Source organism: Pipistrellus kuhlii, unplaced genomic scaffold, assembly GCF_014108245.1.
Source record: "Pipistrellus kuhlii isolate mPipKuh1 unplaced genomic scaffold, mPipKuh1.p scaffold_m20_p_7, whole genome shotgun sequence".
NCBI classification, from domain to species: Eukaryota; Metazoa; Chordata; class Mammalia; order Chiroptera; family Vespertilionidae; genus Pipistrellus; species Pipistrellus kuhlii.
The window spans coordinates 5,056,504-5,077,422 of NW_023425573.1; the positions used below are offsets into that span (position 1 = coordinate 5,056,504).

At 37.0% G+C, this 20,919-nt stretch overlaps 1 protein-coding gene across 1 annotated transcript in view; it reads right to left on the minus strand.

The window, feature by feature from the left end:
* Nucleotides 1-20,919, minus strand: part of CPS1 (carbamoyl-phosphate synthase 1) — a 111,422-nt gene that overhangs the window by 45,802 nt on the left and 44,701 nt on the right. The window contains exons 16-21 of the mRNA XM_036420742.2: nt 20,657-20,785; nt 17,637-17,781; nt 15,964-16,174; nt 14,136-14,334; nt 10,903-11,079; nt 7,541-7,659 (exon numbers count right to left, since the gene is read on the minus strand). Coding sequence (XP_036276635.1) covers nt 7,541-7,659; nt 10,903-11,079; nt 14,136-14,334; nt 15,964-16,174; nt 17,637-17,781; nt 20,657-20,785 — 980 coding nt within the window. The remainder of the gene's footprint in view (nt 1-7,540; nt 7,660-10,902; nt 11,080-14,135; nt 14,335-15,963; nt 16,175-17,636; nt 17,782-20,656; nt 20,786-20,919) is intronic.

Below are 20,919 nucleotides of genomic sequence, written 5' to 3' on the forward strand. Positions count from 1 at the left end.
AAAGAAATATGTATGACTTATACCCACAAATCTACACAAATAAAAGAGAAGTATGCAAATTGGCCATATCTTCACAACAACCAACAGCCAATCAGGAGCGCGTATGCAAATTAACCCAACAAAGATGGTGGGCTAATTTGCATATGCAGGCACAAAGAAGCTGGGGGTGGGACGCTTGTGTGATGATGCAGGAGATCCACACAACCCTAGCTGCTCAGGGCCTCTGGAGAGTGTGGGAAGGGGAAAGGCAGCTTTGGTGGAGTGAAGGTGGTGCCAGCAGTCAGGGGAAGAAAGGCCCATTCTTGCACAAATCTTTGTGCATCAGGCCTCTAGTGTAGTATATATTTGAATGTCCACAAACTGGATTGGGGAAAACAGTGACATGTCATAGCAAAGTATCATTAAAAATTATAACATGCAATCATATGTTATATATAAAACATACATATTTCTTTCCTTAATTTCTTCTATATTTAGTATACTTCAAAACTATTGTTTCTTTTTCTTTTTTTTTTCTACAAAAAAAATATAAATTATCATTAGAAAGAAGTGCCTTCTCTTCTCTGTCTTATATCTAAGTTTTCACATCTTTTAGGTGACATTTTTTTCTCTCGAAACTTCAATCAAATATCAGTACAAAACGTTCTTGTCTGTTTTTTTTCATGCTTCGTGAGCAAGTTAAATAAAAAGTCAATAGAAACTAACGTGTGTAGGAGAGGACATTCAAAGGGAGTGTTCCAGTTAAGGTGACACTTGCATTATTACATCTGCCCAAAGTCTGTGGCTGCAGGGAAATGGCCAACTTTACTGAGCTCAATTTAGCACTTGAATGCCCAAGTGGAACTTTCCAGGCTTGCTCTAAGCTGCTCTGAGCCATAGGCGCACCTAGGATGTCTCAGCACTTATCCAATGCACGTAGTTTATCACATTGAACATAGTTACTGTCGTATGAAAATCAGGTCCTTCAAAAGGACACCTTCTCTTTTATGTTATAGTGAATATAGCAGTAAGTGGCCACGAAGGGGGAGGGATGTTAACAATCAGAATGAAAGTAGTTTTAAAAAGCGCATGAAACCTACAGAACAGTGGAGTAAAAACAATTTGGGATCATTTGCTCAATTATCCATAGTAAATTAAGTTAATATCAAAAATAGAGAAATAGATCCAAAGCTCAGCCTCCTATACTTGTATGGGATGAACTGTGTCACAATGATCACATCCCCTAATTTCAAATATTGAAAATGCATGAAACAGATTTAAAAATAAAATAGAGTAACCCACAATGTTGCTAACAGAAACAGCAGCATTGTACAAAAAATACAGAAAGCAAAATGGACCGTTCCAAGAAAATTGCCCAAAATGAAGCCCATGTAAAGGAAGAGGCGATTGTGACAAATGACGGAAACCATCCTCGGGTAATTTAACACGGTACCGCATGGGCAGAGGCTGGCCATCCTCTTTAAGCAATCACTTAAACTTGGGAAGAATTTGAAACTTAATTCAAGGTAGTTTGATCCAGTAAGAGAAAAATTATATAATTTAAGCGAGTATAATAAAATCCTCGAGTTGGATATGGCAGTCAAAAATAGCTAAATAACCTCAAAAATCAAAATAAAATTTTTTTAAAAAACTGAAAAAAGAGTTTCAGACGGAAGATAAATGGATGCTCAAAGCTGGCAATTGGAACACTCTCACTTTTTTTCTCACCTGTTCATGTTTTGATTTTTTAAAGTATCATGGTTGCCTTTCCATCAAAAATTGCTATACATAAAATGTTTGGGATCTAATATCCTGAAATAGCTCCTGCTCACAAACAAGCCTTACTAGAGTTTATTTTCTTCCTTCTAACGAAAGGGGTTCAGCTGTGTGATCCTTGTTCCTGTGCTTGTCTGTTAATATAGCTGAAACCTTGTCATATGTGCTGGTTCCATGGAGATAGGACTATCATCCCTTCATTTACTACTGTTACTCTACTGAAAGTTTCCATTATATGTAGTCTTATTTTCTTCTGATGGTATCTGTAATTTGCCTTTCCATACAACTAAACCTACATAGGTATGTGTGAATATGCACTGAGTGGCCAGATTATGATGATCTCTGAACGCCTAGTTCAGAGATCAACATAATCTGGCCACTCAGTGTATTTGTATCTCAAATGGGTACCAAGAGTATTCTAGACTTTTGCTGGAGATCAACCACCTATTTGCCCTGAGCTTTCTATCAGCCAGTGCAAAGGGAAAAACTGATCAGGTGCACGATTTATAGTATCTTTCCTATCAAATAAATGAGGTGCTCAAGAGAAGTACACTGAGTGGCCAGGTTATTATGTGTTCAGAGATCATAAGAATCTGGCCACTCAGTGTACATACACATGCATACGCATAGATCACATAGGGGTTAAATATCCAATATCCTAGGCTCTGTAGTTCTGTTCAGGGTTCATCTCATATCAGTCATTTATTTGCATGTGATATCAAAGAAGTTGCTAAATATCTCAGGGTCTCAGTTTACTGTATATAAAATCAGGATAATTACTACATTCCTTAAGTAATAGTAAGCATTAAATAAAATAATAAGCCTAGAATAGTGCCTAATGTGTAGTCAATAAATTTGGTGATTATTATTTTACTCTAGGAAGGCACTCAGAATTGTTTGAGTGAATCAAAATTCAAGTATGTATGTTAACAGAGTTCTAATTACATTATTTTGTTACTTTAGAGAATCAGCTATATCAGGAGAACCTCAAAAAATGAAGACACTTGATATATGTATCTGTTTTATGGTACTTGCAATTCTTCCCTCCACACCAAATTTATCTGCATAACCAAAGTGGAATCTGTCAATGTCCTAATGGAAGAAAGGACTATCGGTGAGTTTTTATAGTTTTTCACAGAGGAAAATAAGCATATTTTCCTTCTAGTGAATATCTGTGAAAATGTTCTGTGGGAGAAACATTTATGTTTAGGGTAAGTATGGTGACAGTAGACATACTAAAGGTTGGCTATCTCAGCAGTGAAGGCCAATGGATAAGCTTTATACAAATGCCACTCCATTAAAAATGCCTGCAGACTTAACTTTTCTTAAACTCCTGTCAAAGTGATCTGGTAATGTTAACTTACTAGATGAAACATCCAAACCCCAATGTATATATGTAATAGGCCTTGGAATCCTACAGGATACAATTCACATCACACTGAGTAAAGAGAAACTTTTCAAAGCCTAAAGAAATCTGCTATACAATATATTATCACTCCAGGTCGATTGATGCTACTACACCAGCTTATAAATTTGGGGAATAGCCTGGAACAGTCAACGTTCCTAGCATGCCCCTGGGCAGTCATAAACAATTTAAGAGGAAAAGGAGAAAGTCAGTGAACTCGGGTGGGAAGAGAAAGTGTTTTGCTGAAGCTGTCTGAATAATGATTATCTCAGACTAGGTCGGTAGGAATGGATGTTGCTCTGGAAGTCTCCTGAGGTCGCCATTGCTATGCTCATGGATTAGAGACGACAAATGGAGTTCTGATGAAAGCAAACGCTAGGAGCCGGGAGGCTGAGTGGATTATCCTAACACCCATCTAATAGTTCTCATTACCCAGAAGGCTGGTATTTCATTCCTCATCCTCACTGTAATTCATGCTTACCTACACCCTTCAAGGCAAGGGATTTCTGATCGTAATTTTCCAATGTCTCAAATACATGGAAAACTGTATTTGAGACATTGGAAAAATGCTGACCTTGCTATGATCAGTTTTGTCTTCCCCATTCTAGTCAGTGGACATTTGTATACTAAATATGTGGGCATATTAAATTTGGGAGTTAAGTTCTAGACCTCATTTCAGCTGACTGTCTGTAAATATAAGTGTAGACTGGCCATCAATTGAATGATAGCCTCATCCTATTTATTCAATGTTAGAGGAATTATAGCATGATTAACTGCTATGAGTGGGAATTTTTGTTTATTAGCATATGAAGTGTTATTGATATTTTTATAAGGATAACATTTTTATCACTAGATATCATTGCTTCCTTTAAAAAAAAAAAGTATAATCTTGTAGTAAAATAAGTGACAGCACATCATAAAGAAAATTAAGGGATGATATACTGCAATATAGATAAGCAAATGCAAATTGTGACTGAAAAACATCTTTAAATGCCTATATCCAAAATCACAAAATAGTCTTCACTAGAATAAGTATATTTTCACTTTCAAGGGGAAAGAGGGAAAACCTCTTTGGATATTCATTATGTGCCAGGTTTCCTTTACACGTATATCGTTTAAGCTCCATAAACTATAAAGTGGAGCAGGGAGGCTGTGAGGCCGAAGAAGTGAGGGAGGTTAACATGCCGGAGATTCCGCTGTGGGAAAGACTGCACAGCCGTCTGGCTGACTGGCTCCACAGCCTGGGCTCCTTCCAGCACAAAGGGAAGGAACCAGTGAACCTTCCCCCATGTCTAGCATCTATACTGTGTCCTCTCTTCAAGTTTCTCCTTTTCCCCCAGTTGAGATCCTCAAGGCCTATTTTTCCAGGAACCTATAAGAAAAGTGCAAAAGAGACCTGGCACATTGGTACCAGCGATAAGTTGAAGCAAGTGAATTTGGGGGATCTCTCAAAGCATACCATACAAATATAATAGCTACCCCTTTAGGCCTAAGCCTAACGCCAGACTTTTCAACACTGAAGAAGTTGAGATCTTAAAAATAAGCGAACCACAGCCTGGCTAGGGTGGCTCAGTGGTTGAGCACCAACCTATGAACCAGGAGATCACAGTTCGATTCCAGGTCAGGGCATGTGCCCAGGTTGTGGGCTTGGTCCCCAGTAGGCAGCTGATCTATGATTCTCTCTCATCATTGATGTTTTCATCTCTCTCTTCCTCTCTCTTCCTGTTTGAGATCAATAAAATAAAAAGAAAATTTAATTTAAAAAAAAGTGAACCTCAAATAAATGCAAATGAAAAAGAACAGTGATCTTCTTACCTTTTCTCTGAGCTGGCAATATGTAATTCAGCCATAGAGCACCAACTCTTACTAGGGAGCTATTACTGATGGAGCTATAGATGCCTAATGACTAAGGCTCCCTGGATATATAATTGCTGAGAAAAAGCAGAAGTCATAATCCAGATACGCAGAAGATACTGATGGCAAAGCTCATCAAAACAGGGCAAGAAAGCTGAAGTTCTACACACATGACATCAGCTGCAATGTGCTTTCACCTTCAGACCCCCACAGTAAGACCAAGACAGATGGCGTCAGCGGCCATCTATTTTTATTTCACTAACACCTCTAAATAGCTATTATTATCAAAAAGCTATTTGTGCATCTATGACACACCAGAAAGAAATGAATTAAACAGTGAAGTATTTCTCAGATAATAATGAATTCAGGGTTTCAGTTTACTGACACCATGAATCATCTGTTGAGATCATTGTAAGTATAACTTTTTGGAATCTTTTAAATTATCGAAAGCTTTATATAAGAGGGCTTAATGTAAGAAATTATGACTAATAGAAAATACCCTTATTTACAAATAGGCCTATGCAAGAAAATGATGACTGAAAATGTCAAATTATCAGCAAATAAATGTAACAGGATGTAGAAGAAAGCTGTTATAAGTGACCTGTAACCTTGACTTGTTCTAATCCTCCAAGGAACTTAATCACTCTCAATATAGACTTACTTCTGCTTAGCCAGAATCTCAAGCTGCCTTCTGGTTGTAACAAAAACTATTCAATCAAAACACTGAATTTGTCTAAAAATCAGAATGTTTATCAAGTGGAAATTTAAATCACAATAACATCTGCTATTTTTCACCCAAGTCTCTTCCACTGCTACAACTGGCATAGTGTAAGTTTCTAGCCCCCTCTAGTGGTTTCACTGGGACAGTTTTGTAGGCATTTGAAATCCGTTGTTTAAAACTGAAAACAGTGGACCTGACTATAATTCAACATGGAAGTTCTGCTGCCATCATAAACCCAGAGAGGAAACTTCAAGTCAGCAAAATTCTAAAATGAATGTACAGTCTCAGTTCTTAACTTCTTTGCTCTCTACTGTTCATTTTATTATTTGGGAAGAATGACTTCTAACCAAGATCGGAATTGCCAGTTCCCAAAATCAAGCATTTGTTGTGGGCAACTGTTGAATAGATGAAAAGGAACCTCATTTTGCTCAAAAAGAAAAGCAAGTGTTTTCAGTGCTCAGCGTGTATGCATCTTGTTTAAGTAAACACAACAACCCTAGTATATGTTGTGGTTGCTAAATAGTTGAAAAAATTAAGGCTCTGAGATCCTCCACTGTCCTCAACCATATTTTTACCAATGAATTTTCCTACATTTTCTCTAATCGTTGGAGGATAATTTGTACAGGAAAAATGTTTCCCTCTCTAAACATATGCTTGCAGGTGAGGCATCTTTCCGATAGCAAGGTAGTTCAGAGCTCTCTTAAAGGGGAGTGCTGAACAGGATTATATGATGTCCCTTAAATTGATAAAAGTACTTCTCTTACCAAAAATGGAACATCTGTGATACTTGCATCAATAAAGGTAAATTTAAAAAAATAATAACAAATCAGCAACAATAAATAAATAAGGCATTAAAAATACATTTTTAAGACCTATCCATGATTTTATAAACTTGAGGTGCCCCAACAAATGGCCTAACTCATAAAATAAAAACATTTTAAAGCACTCACATTATCTGAACATTGTGAACATTAAATTTTAAAAGTAATTGGCCATGGAGGAGGTAAAAACTGTAAATTAGTGAGAGGTAAAGAGTCCGTTATCAGTGACTGGAATGTGGCTTATTTGCAGACTGAACTGGAAGTCCCACTGTTAAAAATGTCAGTAAAATGCAAGCAGAATACATTTACTCATCAATTACAGCAATGTGTAGGCTGATGTTAAAAGAGAGAGATAGGCTTGGCTGGTGTGGCTCAGATATTGAGCATTGACTCGGGAACCAAGAGATTGCAGTTCAATTCCTGGCTAGGGTTCATACCCACCCAGGTTGTGGGCTCAATCTCCAGAAGGGAGCATGCAAGAGGCAGCCAATTGATGATGTATCTTTCATCCGTTTTTCTCTCTCTCTCTCTCTTCCTTCCTCTCTCTCTAAAAAAATACCAATTAAAACGTACTTTTTAAAAAAAAAAGAAAGAAAGAAAAACTTGGAATTCAGAAAATGTATAGAAAATATGAATATTATTCTATTGATCATTCAAATTTAAACTAGGTAATGTTTAGTAGTTAAATAGCACATAATACCATAAGTGTACATTGCTTTTCATAAATTCAAAAGACCTAATAAAAACATCATTATGTTTGATGGCATGCATGGAAAAGAGGAGATGGTTCAAATATTAATAGGAACCTTCTAATAGTAAACATCTTAAAACTGCCATTTCTTTTGGCTATGGCCACTGACTTTCAATCTTGGCACTATTTACCGTGTTGAACCACCATCTTGGCCAAATGCTTAAGGGTAAGAGGAAGACCATTTGAAAATTACCCAGGAGACATCTGGAGTGACCAGAGCCACACTGCCTTACCTGTTGAGCCCTTTTAGCGTCTTTTCCATGTTTAGAATGTCACGCATCTTGAACAAAAACCATTTGTCAATGGATGTGAGCTTCACAACCTCATCAATGGGCATATTGCCTTCCAAAGCCTGCCAAAAGGAGAAGAGATACGTTTTTTGGAAAGCAGTTTATAAATGTCTTATTTGGTTGAAAACATTGAGCAGCATCCCTCTCCTTGTTAGTCATAGCCTGAAGCTATAGTCTGAGGCATAAAACATGAAACTGGTACAATATCACTGATGTTGCTCTCAATACACCTACAGATACTGCCAACTATTTTCACAGTGACATCGAAGGAGTGTGCTGAGTTAATCAGAGTGGTATGTGCTCAGAAAAAAAACCCTAACAGGCTCTGCCTCCTGCTCTTAATATGACTATATTACCAATTATATCCTAAATTTGGGACATCTTTTTGGAATTAAAGGAAATCTCTTGAAACTACAGTTAAGCCAAATTGGTAAGAAAACCTCGAATTGTTATAATGATCATTTGACTTGTATTTTGGATGCTTACCCTTTAGCAAATAGCATCTTTTTATCACCTCATTCCATATGCATGCAAACTAGTCAGTGAAAATATATGGGTCAAATCTGTCTTGGTCTTTTTTTCTCTAGACTATACCCTCACAGAGGACTTCAAACAAGAAATTATTTTGAATCAGTTACTTTGACTTTGCACTAAGAAAGGCATTTTTCAAAATCTTAATATATTCCAAAAACAGTGCAGCAATAGCTTCGGTTCTGAAAGGCAGCTCAGCCTTTCTCTGAAGCTTATTTTAGCAATTTCTCAAAAGTAAAATTATAATTATGAGTCATTAGGTTAAGTAGAAAAGGCGACTAAATGAAGAGAAGATAAATTCTCAAAACCAGAAGTTACATATTCAAAAGATGTCTATTCTTATTTTTCACTATTTTTAGATATATACTTATACCAAATAAAACACAATCAGATAGTATTTCAAAACAAAATACTTTAGAATGACACACTATATTTTTAAACCCCATTAACAAATATATGTAACTAGCACTCTGGTGTTAAATATTCCAATCCAGGGAACTTAAATTTCTTAAAACTTTTACTTATCTCTAGTATCAGAGAAACCATAATTTTAAGTGTGAAGAGATAGCACAGTTCATAATTCTGTTGATTGGAATAAAATGACATCTAATGGGAGTACTCAAAGGCATGTTCCCTTCATAAGTATAATTCTCCCTGTAATTACAGCCAGACTCCCAAGAAGCTGCTATTCTGTCTTATTTTCCAAGCGATTAAAGCACAATTAGCTGTCGGCTATCAACACCGTAAGGAGGATAGAGCCTGAGGTTGGAGCCCCTCTGACAGACCAGAGGAAGTTTGCATACAGTCACATAACAGTGATCGCCCTGCGTGTGACAGAGGCCCTAGGATGCTGTAATCATGTCACCATGAGGAAGGACAACCGCAGTCACACCTGCAGCTTAGAACAGAGGGTAAGATACCGCCTGTCTTAGGACTTCATCTTCAAGCCTTTGCTGTGTAGCATGGCCATAATGAAGTTCATAATGACCCCAAACAAGTTTGAGGGGACACTAATGCTCCTCAGGCCAAACATAATGCCCTGTGTTCTCCCCAAATCAAAATAGGTGATGATCCAGTCATCCTGAAATAAGACTGCTGCAAAAGGCAGACCTCAGAGCAAGTTGCCCTTTTCTAAGAATCATGAAACCCAGCAAAGATTTACACACTCCCTTCATTCTCTCTCCCCTTCAGCCCTCCGCCGTCCTTACACTCTTTGTCAAAATCACCAAGTGCGTGGTTGCTGTGGAAATGAACAGTAATGATGACCTCTAACAAATAGAAATCAATTCCTTCTCCCAGCGCTCTGGGAGACAGTAATTTATACCCCAGACCCCGCACTTTTTGCTCAAACGTAGGACAGTCTGTGCAAGAAAGAATCTCTGCACGTTTCCCCCTGAATTCTCATCCTTTATAAATCTGTTAGAAGAAGAAGAAAAGGTTTGCTTGAGTTTTACAGCCTCACTGGGAACTTGGAAATACTTCCTTCTTATCATTTGCCTCAAAATGGCAGAAGCGTGATAACTAGACTTAAGGGGGAAATCCATGTATAGAGACATACACATGTACATATGAATAAATACATTACATGTTAAACAAAAGACTGAAATAAAACCAATAAAGAAGGTGAGATGGCTTTCTAGAGTTAACATCTCATCGTTACTATCACCCCTCCACCACTGAAAGATATTAATTCCCTATTACCTTGAAATTCAACATAGAGAAATGTTCATCAAAAGATACTAGTATCCCCCAGAATTTGAATGGGAATGAAATAGTCTGCCTTCAGAAATCATAAAGGTGAGAAGAGTATACATGATATGCCAGGACTCTCAATATCTAGACATGAAAGTTGCAGTGAGTTCAGAATCACCTAACAGCGTTTGCTGTTGCAAGGAGACAAATTACAAAAACACATTCCCTTTTTAAAGACAAAATTCATATTTTTCATCAACTCATCCCACAAGCACACATGCAGGCATAAAATGGTCAGCGGGGCTTTGTAACTCCAGTGTGGTTTGATACTATTGGAGGATTAATGCCTAAGCTTCCTTAAATGTCAAAAAGCCATGTAGGGATTTCTGACCAGACAGATCCCAGCTGGCCAAGTCACCTTTTATAAAATCAGATAAGCTCAAACCTCAAAACTCTAAGCATAGTAAACATGAAAGGAGATTAACGTGGCATTTAATTTGCATAAAAGGGAACTACGGAGTGGAAGTGAGAAATGTGGGTCTTTTTTTATCCTAAAAGTAAAACCAATAAAATAATTACATAGAGAAAAGCTTATAATCATGAAAGTTCTTTACAGTCTGTTGTTGTTTTTTAAACCCAGAAAAAGAAGCAAAGAAATAGTATCCTAGAGTCTTAAGTAACCCCTACTAAGTGATACTATTTTATACACCTTATTTTCTAAAATATAATTTTACATATTTTCAAGGAACAAGTTATGAGAGTGATAGGAAATGACAAGCCAATATTATCAAAACTATAATACTTAAGAGTATTGGTATTATATACACTAAAAAGGAGAAACATTTCATCTGTCTGATCATCCCTTAAAACTGTAATGTGTCCTTAACCCTAGGCAAAAAGTCTAATAAAAAAGGACAATTTTTTAATTAACATACAATAATCTGATGAAATCCAATGAAATCTCCAGTTTTAAGACAATTAAAATCTTTCCCTGAGTCCCTGAATTTAAGATTTTACTTTAATATCCAGGCTGCCTATATTCTGAAAAAAATAGTGCATCTGGACCGTTTGTCATATGTTACCTTGGCAATGGCATAGATGCGGGTACTGGATGGGTCGGACAGCTCTCTTTTGAGATCCAGGTTCGATGGCCAGTCTTTGTTCATCGGGAGCCTGGAGGTGAAACCATCGATGGAGGGGTGGCACATCCGTAAAGCCTTCTGGAAACTCTCCTCAAAGGTGCGCCCAATAGCCATGACCTGTAACACACATTTAAGAGCTCTTATTTAAAGAAAGAGTGTATTTGTTCCTAATTTGTAACTGAACTAGAAAAGGAACTTTTTTCGGAAAAGACTTAGGAATAAAACAAGTATCAGAACACTACTACTCAATTTTAGGTTTAATTTTTTTTTTTTTTCTCTCCTTGTCTTCATGATTTTGATACAAAGTCTTCAATGTTAGGCCAGTCTTTTACCACTTAGAGAATGTCACTGTATTTGCTGAGCTTGAGGAGGACATCACCTGTACCTGCTCCTCACCATAGCATTAAAATAAGGAATCTGTGGCCAGAAAATATAGACCCTTCCTTGGACATACATAAATAGAACTGTTCTAAACAGATTTCAATCAGCATCCAAGACAGGTTGGCTTCCTTACAGCTAAGCATTAATATTAATAGAACCTTGAGAGTCATAACAAATACTGACAGATTCAGATTTTAAGAGTAGGTGGGAATTAAATTCCCCATGACAAATTCAATGTGTCTTCCCACAATCTTTACAGCTGATTGTACACTAATCAATTAGAAAAACAATGTGGTGATTTAGTTTGAACAAGTTACAAGTCAGAACTAAACTTAAATTGACTTTGAAGGCTGCCTAGTTATTTTCAGTGGATAAACACTGTCTTTGAATCATTCCATAGAATAATAAATTGATATGCATTTTTGGTCACCAATTTAAAATAATAATAGTGTTAATGCTGCCTTCAGTAAATGCCCATGATTCTTCAAATGGACCTGAATTCCAATGACTATCAGTTTGGTAAATCTTCCTGTCAATTGTGTGACAAGATACATATTCAAAGATCACTAAAGCATATCAGATAACCTTTCCACACTGCTTCAAATTTAATTAGAAATAAGGGAAGATTCTCAGGAGTGGGAATAGATAAAAGCTTAGTGTGATTCAAATATGCAATTTGCAAGGCATAGTGGTATTTGAAGAGTTAGACAATATGTTCACAGATTTTTCTCAGCTAGACCTGGGAGAGGCTGCCAGATATAAGATGTTTCATAGTATTATCAAATCGAGAAAATATGTTTGAAATATTAAATAACATTTTTAAGTATTACAAATTTAAGTGTTGGCCCTATAAAGAACCTAGTTCTAATGTGCCACAGTAATTATCTTACTCAGCTTTATCCTCCCAGTGTCTGCATGTAGTAAGACCTCAGGAAGTATACACTAACTTGAGTTGAACTACATGAACTAAAGGTTAAAATTAACTGACAATAGGTCAGATAATAAGCCCTAAGTAAAAACATTATATCATCTCATATTCTTTGCCCTACAAATTTTACTCTAAACATTAAGAAAAGGGACACTTCACACAAAATGTAAACTAAATAACAGTGTTTTTTGGCAGAACAAACTACCAACAGAACTTATCATGGCATTTAGTTCTAATTCTATTGTGTAGCTTGAAGCATTATAGAAAAAATAAGATTTAAAACAACAATAAGGAAGAAACACTGCTACTTGTCTTTTACAACTAGTAAGATATTTTCATTTAAAAGGGCAAGTTGCTCCTTATCTGTCATTACTTTAAAACCTTCCATTAATATCTTGGAAACTCACTGCTTTATCCTCCCAGTGTCTGCATGTAGTAAGAACCCAAGATAGTAAGAGGTCTGCCTTCCTTATGTGAATATGACTGATCAGTAAAATGTCATTTTCTTTCTTTTCCTCCGCATTATAATAGTTATAGGTTTAAGCTATATTTCCTGTAATTCATGGCATGACTAGTCTGAGTTTTTAAAATGACTCGTCTGAGTTTATGGTATAACCTGTATTATGGGAAAATGAAGGCCAAATAGAACATTAGTTCACAGGTAGTTTTTTGCTGTGTAATCTAACCGGCTTGGCTATCTAGACTTACATTAAGAGCTCCTATATTGACCACACAGAGATAGCGATGAGTTAAAGTAAAACAGACAGGCTGGTAGAGATAGATTTTGAGATTTGTACATACTGCTTGTATTAAAAAGAAAAAATCGACTCATAAACAATGACCATAACACTGATGCAATACATTTATTGGAAATGTGCTGTAAATCTATTTTAAAAATTATTACTAAACACTATGTGTATTAAGCCAAAACCTTATAAGAGCCCCACAAAGTATTATCATCTTCCATTTTTCAGATGGGGGACCTGAGGCTCAGTGTTTCCCATGAGTGTCTCTAGCTAGTAAGTGGCAACACCAAGAGTAAAACCCAAGTCCGTCTGATTCGAACGCTCATGGTCTCTCTACTATCGCAAGCCTCCTGGAAGCAAAAAGAAAGAAACCCTTGGTGGGAGTAGCAGGAGAGTGAATCTCAGAGGTGGGGATCTGAATTCCTTTGTTTCTTCCTGCACAAGGAGCACTGCTTCTCTGAAGAAGGAAGAATCAAAAGCTAACTTTAAGTTAGAATTTAAAATAGAACATTATGTAAAATTGAAGGGTGCTAAAAGCTTGGAACATTTTGGTTTAATAAAAGGGGCTTAATACTCTACTGTGCTCATCTCAATTTAGAATTTTAGAGCTAGAAGGATCATGAGAGGTCTTCCACTCTCGTTTCATTCTTTTCTAGATAAAAAGTAAAATCCAGAGATGATAGCCACAATTTTCAGGGACTAAGGTTGAACTCTTAATCACAATTCATTGGTCTTTTTGTATACCATGTTATATTTTATATATTAGTACTGTGTTGATTTAGTTATAAATTACATTAAATTCAGTTATATAAGTATAAATATATGTTTTAATGCATGTGTATGTATTATGCTTACACATATGGCCTCTTCTTCTGAATGCTCTTAGAATACTAGAATGCTTAGATGCTCTTAGAAGCCATTAAATAATCATGTAATAAATGCCTAATGTTAACAGTTTAATAGAGAGGTAGAGAAATACTTGGGAGGAAATAAAATTCCTCTATATCCTTCATTTATGAACCCAGAATCCAGGCAACCTTAGAACTTTCAATGCTATTAAAAATTAGACAAAATAACTGGGAACAAGGATGAAATAAAGAAATAAACCAAGGACTCACCTCTCCTACACTCTTCATGGAGCTACCAATTCGGCTGGATGTTCCATGGAAACGATCGAGATCCCAGCGAGGAATCTTAGTAACCATGTAATCCAGGCTGGGTTCAAAGCAGGCTGATGTCTTCCCTGACACAACGTTCTTGATTTCTGGAAGTGGGATTCCTAAGGCAATCTTTGCAGCAATAAATGCCAATGGGTATCTATAAAGGAAGAAACAATTGTTTATTTATTTCAGCAATAAGTATTAAAAAGAGCCTAAAACAAAAATTGGTCTTTCTTAGAAATTCTGGTATTATGCCACATCAGGATCTAAAGCACACATGATTCTCCATTTGGGATGAACATTGAATAGCCACTTATAAAATAACTAAAGGCCTGGTGCATGGAATTTGTGCACTTGAGGGGTGTGGTCCCTCAGCCTGGCCTGCACTCTCTCACAGTCTGGGAGCCCTCAGGGACTAGGACTAAGCCTGCAGTCAGACATCCTTAGCGCTGCAGCGAAGGTAAGAGAGGCTCCCACCAAGGCTGCTGCTCTCGCCAGCTGTGAGCCTGGCTTCTGGTTGAGCAGTGTTCCCCCTGTGGGAGTGCATTGACTATCTGCCCCCTGGTAGTCAGTGTACATCATAGCAACCGGTTATTCCACCATTTGGTCAATTTGCATATAAGCCTTTTATTATTTAGGATGTGAGTCACAATAAAATATAGAGGCAGAAGTCCCAAAAAAATTCATTCCCTATGTCTGACATGCGGTGCTATAACTCCCAACCTACATTTTTTCAACCTAAAACAAATAGTTGCCTTGATAAGGTGCTCACTTGTGTAAAATCTCCAAAATATATGCATGTCTGCACCTGAGAACACAGTAGAGTTAGTTGATACTGTTGGTTATGTAATAGTCAGAAAAGGTAGGCATTGCAAGTTTAGGTCCTTGCTCTATCTCCAAATTATCTTTGAACTTTGGGCTTCCAACAGAACTATCACTCTGGAAACCGGATTAGCTTTGTCTGGAGCGTCAGTGTGGTAATGATACTTCAGAAAATAATTCATAGAACTATGGAACTACTTATGAATTCTTTAGTACAATTCCACCATCTGTGATGAGGAGACTAAGAGAGATAATAAGTAATGTGTTCCAAGTCTCACAGTCTGTAGAAGAATCAGAATGAGAACTCGGGTGTCCTGTCTCTGGCCTAGGGCAGCATGCCTTCTATTCAGAGGTAAATATTTTATTCATCACATGCCATATAATTTAAATGCCAAAGGCATAACATGAATAGTAATAAACGGTATTAATTAATCCCCCCCCCCCCCAGTAATGCTTGTCAGCAATTGTTATGTGGATGGCAAATTTATTTGGTGGCAACCTTTACCTATAGAAAAATCATATATTGTTTGGTCTGTGGAATTTTTGCTAAAATAAAATAATATATATTGAATGCTTGAGTCAAGTGAACTATGTATTTTTTGTGCACCATTTGCTACATGTGAAAAAGCCAATTGAGAACTAAAATTAAGGATTAATTTGCACTTTTTAACAACATCTGCAAAGTGTAATTAAGAAGCAGATTTTTCCCCAGCCTGTTTTGACCACCCAGATTTTGATTAGTTTGTGATTAGCCAGCAAACAAAGCCAGCTAGCAGTACCATTTGCCTCAATCTGGCAGCGAGCTCATTAATAACTGTGTCCTGAGGGTCCTAAGTGATTCGGAGCCGGCATGCAGAAATAGGGACTGTAGTTTGTAAACAGAGCGCAGACTTCAGGCGCTGCCAGTCTCCCAGTTCTCTCTGTGAAGCACCCGCTAACCCCCAGTCCAGCACTCGGGTCTTACCCAGTCGCCTTGGAGGCCAGAGCAGAGCTTCGGGACAGTCTGGCGTTCACTTCAATGATGCAGTACTCCATTGAGGTAGGATGAAGGGCAAATTGGATGTTGCATTCACCCACAATGCCCAAGTGGCGAACGACATTGACTGAAGTGCGTCTCAACATCTGAAACTCCGCATTCGAGAGTGTCTGGGCCGGGGCCACAACAACTGAATCACCTGTACATCCAAGCAGCACTCATTAGTTTGTGTGTGTGATGCAAGGCACAGAACAGTCTAAGGGTTTGTTGGGAAAAGAGTTATCTTCTATGTAAGGCACAGCAGGCATTATTTTCTCTGATTCTTGTTTTGCCTGTATTATTCTGACATTTATATTATAGAAACCCTCCTCGTCTTTCCCAAACTCATCTAGCTGTCAAGTCTTCAGTCATCTACTTACTGAACTGACATTAATTTTTCAATGTTCCTTCTCTTCATCTCAGATTATCTCTATCTCAAGTTCTTCCTTCCCTAAAATATCAACTCCCCTTCACTCAGATGGGCACTCCACCTGTTTCTATGTCTCATTCCTTCCCATGTTCTCACTCCTCTTGAATCAGAGTCCTTTGTTTCTTTAATCTCTTAGCCTGTAGTCACCATCCCTTCTGCCTGCAAACATGCCAGATCTCCAGGAGCACAGGAAGCGGCTTCCTCAACATTGCTAGATAACCACAAGAACCATCTCTCATTCTTTACATGACTAAACTCCTTGAAAGTTTACCAGTTCTGCTTATCATTCATTGCGATAGAACTCCATTCAATATGGTTCACATAACCAATTTTGTATCAAAACTATTCTCTTGAACATCCAAAGCCCTATTTAAAAGCTCATTTTTAACCTTTCATAGCATTTTATACAGCCCAAACCAAAGCTCTTTTATGAAATATTTTCTTAGGTTGGCTTACTTGATACTGTACTTCCCTGCTTTTTCCTCTCACTCTATTCTTTTTATTCCACACTAACCATTCCTCTTCCTTCTGCCCTATAAAATCTAAATGTTACATCCTGGAACCTATTCTCTCTTTTTTTATACCTCTATCCTTGAATACTTAATAAATGCGTCCAGCTTTGATTATTACCTTTATACCAAAGACTTTCAATGACTTGATATCAAATTCTCTACCTCTATCACATTCTTGAGCTCTAATCCTATACTCTTAACCCTCTTCTTGTGATGTTCATCCATACATTAAATTTAGCATTTCTAAATCCTAAGTCAATATCTGTGCCCTCTAGTCTAACTAGTTAACTTCCTGAGAAAACCTATTTCTATTACTTGTGGCTATTTTCTCATTCACTAGGGACAAACACCTCAGTCTGCTTTAAGTCTTCTTAAATTCACTACTTACTTCTCAACATCAAGTCTTATAGATCCCACCTTCACATTATATTGCTTAGATTTGATGCCTTCCTCAATTGAAATCAGGATAATAATTCCTGCCTTACTTCATAGGATTTTTGTGATGATCAAATAAATGTGAGAGTATTTTCAATTTTACTATATGTATAAAAATTTGTATCACTAGACTGTCAGCTAAAAATGGTCATTTCAAGGGAAAAAGAAGTTAATAAAGACTGTTATGGGCTATCAAACACATGAGCTGAAGGCACTACTATAATTTTTAAAGATTCTTTGCCTACCTGTATGAACGCCCATGGCATCAACATTCTCCATGTTACACACGGTGACACAATTGTCATCAGCGTCTCGGACTACTTCATATTCTATTTCTTTCCACCCCGTCACTGACCTCTCCACCAGGATCTGGTTGGTCATAGCAAAGGCCTACAAATGGGTAACAAAAGGTACCAAAGAGTAAGAAAAGGCACTGGTTTAAACATGAATATTTTCAATGACCTGGCCTAAATGCTGGTCAGCATCAAAGTGTCTAGCCCAGCCTCCATTCTCCTCTGCTCTCCAGAAGGCATAATGTGTCAAAAAATCAGTGAGGTACTAGGAATAGCATCCTGCAGTGAATATGCTTGATTTACATTATTGAGTCTTGCCAGTCAAAGTGCTGATATGACATTAAATCAAACTAATTTGGGAAAATAATTGAGCAATCAGGCAGAGGGAAATGAAATTATTTCGGCAGCTAGGCTTCTGTGAAACCAGAAAATGTGATAAGTGTGAATAAATATAGAAACATAAATCTAAAGACTCTGGCTTTTTCCAAAATAGCTCAGGGTGCTGTGTACAGCGACATACACAATGAAAGTTAGTTGGTGTTGATGAAGAGAAGAAAGACGATGATGATGGTTGTAAACAGTGAGCCAAGATGGCATGTGAAACTCTGGAATTAGAAGAATCATATGCAACTCTTATTATGGTTAATCACTGCCTAAGTGCTTAAGTACTCTGAGTCATATATCATGAATGCCTGATTAAACAGAAATGAATTAGTATAATCATCATTTCATATTTACTGAGTACCCAGCGGTAGGTAGAACTGAACTCAAATTATAAAAGAGGCTGTCTCTGACCTCAGGACATTTAGTAGCTGAAATCCAAGACAGAGATGTCCTCTGTCTCTTAATACAGTTGATTTGTGATGGCAATGAAAAGAAGAGAAAGCAACCGGGGGAAAGTAAATTGTTTTCAAGTTATTAGCAGGCAGTAAAATGAAATAACTCAGTGTAAGTTTGTCCATAATGGGTCTCCACACTATTATTTTGACCTCAGTCAACACCATTGGCTCCAGAATGTGCAATTGAAGCTGGAACACCCTGTCCCCACAGATGCCCATGATGAGGTTTTCAAAGTGGTTAGGAATTTCTGTAGCCAGCGCTAACAATTTAATAATGATTAATTTGTTGTTAGAATTGCCTGCTAAAAGAAGAAATCTGGGAAGGAAAGCGTGTGAAATTGGGAAAGCTTTCTGCATGCTAATGAAGTAGACTAAATATTTGGGCACACGGACCATTTACATCATATTCACCTGTTGCCTCGACCCTTTCCCCACCCCCCCCTTTCAAATGTCAGATTTTATACAAAATCTTGACTTAACGACTCAGATGAGTTAATGCAGTTTCTTATGGTGCTAATTATCACCTCAAGAGAATAGGGGTACTTTAAGATATAATGATAACAGTAGTTATTCTCAAGAGAAAAGCAAGGTTTTTATCAAAGAAAATCATTCAATAGCCTACTGATTATTTTAGAGTAATATGAATATGAATAAAAAGTATCCAGTCCAAAATTGTCTTCGTTAGTAAACATTATTAGACAATTCAGTATTCAAGAGGTTTTTGTACTGTAAAAAGTATATATTTTTAACAGAGCATAAATAAATATTTTAACTATTGGCATTAATAATAAGATTTTTAATATTAAGAACATTGGAGATATCTAATATGCTAGAGAGGAAAATATGATTTATATTCATAAACATGTTTTTTCTTTAAATAATGATTCAGAACTCCAGAATGGAAACAAGAAATATTTATATTAGATATGTTTCCCTTTTATTGGTTCATCTTGGCAACTTTAGAAAATCTAAATCCAAGTTGTTGACAAGTAAGTTTGTCATTATAGTTATTTGAGTATATTTAATTTTACTTACTTTTTTCCTCAGAGCCCTTCATCAACAATTGAAGGGCCTCATTTTGTTTCACTCTAAAAGTAAGTAACGATAAAGCTAAAAGCTGTGCTTGGGCTCTTTACTCAGCTCTCCTCAAAACTCTCTTCACAAAGACTCTCTTGCATGACTGTTATGTAAGTTACATGGCCCTTTGGCTGCTCACACATGCATTCAACAAGCCCCTGGGACTGTCAGGAACTGCTGGGAATAGAATGTGGGCAAAACTCTGCTTTCATAAAGCATGTTTTCTTGTTCGTCTCTACTTTATTTTTTGGACACATATTAATTTTCTCCAGATTTGCCTTCCAATACTTAAGAAAATAAGTATTCAGTAATATGTTAAAGTCATTTTGATAGTAATAAATTATAAACACTCAAATCTCACTTTTACTTATGCCCATATGTCTATGTTTGTTGGCAGAGAGCTGACTTGTGTTTATGCTATATATACATTAAAAAGCAGAGTTTTTGGTCAAGTTAAACTAGTCAATGTGTGTTGTTTCACTTAGTGGATGTCATTCATGTGATATTATTTCAAAAAATAATGGAACATTATATTCTACCGTGTTTCCCCGAAAATAAGACATCCTCTGAAAATAAGACCTAGCGCATGGAAAGATAAGACATCCACTGAAAATAATACCTAGCGCAACTTTGGGAGAAAAAATTAATATAAGATACTGTCTTATTTTCGGAGAAACAGGGTAGGTTTTTTTTTTAACTACTGAAATATATTTTAGCATTATGGATGTTTTGGAACAGACTGTGAAGCAGAGGAAGGTAGAATTGGATTGACTTGATAACACTGAAATCCATAGATAGGAAAATAAAGATTGACCTTTATGTAGAGTCATCACCGGTTTACCTAGGACTATCTAGCTTAACACCCTGTTCCAATATAAATAATTATACTGCATTTCCTTTTTGAGGGAGTTGTATTTTGGACACTTTTAGAGAACACAACAGTGATTTACTTAATAGGGGGGAAAAAGGTTATTTTTGTCTACATAACTTTCTCTAATGGAAAGGGCATGTCCCATCAGTGTCTTGATTGTGAAGATGGTCAGTGAAGACACATACCTTTGTGCTGAGGTCCACCAAGGTCTCCTTATTAGGACAGATGCCTGAGCCTAGCCCACCCAGGGCGTAGGCAGAGCGGATCATCACTGGGTAGCCAATGGAGTCTGCTGCCTTCAGCGCATCCTCAATCTGTCAACAAGAACAAGAACTCAGAGTGTAAAAGCTGACCACACTAGCAGAAACAAACATTTCAAGAGAGTCTGGCGATTCCAGTAGATCAGTTTATTTGAGGGGAATGACTATGGAAATGTTCTATTATTCTC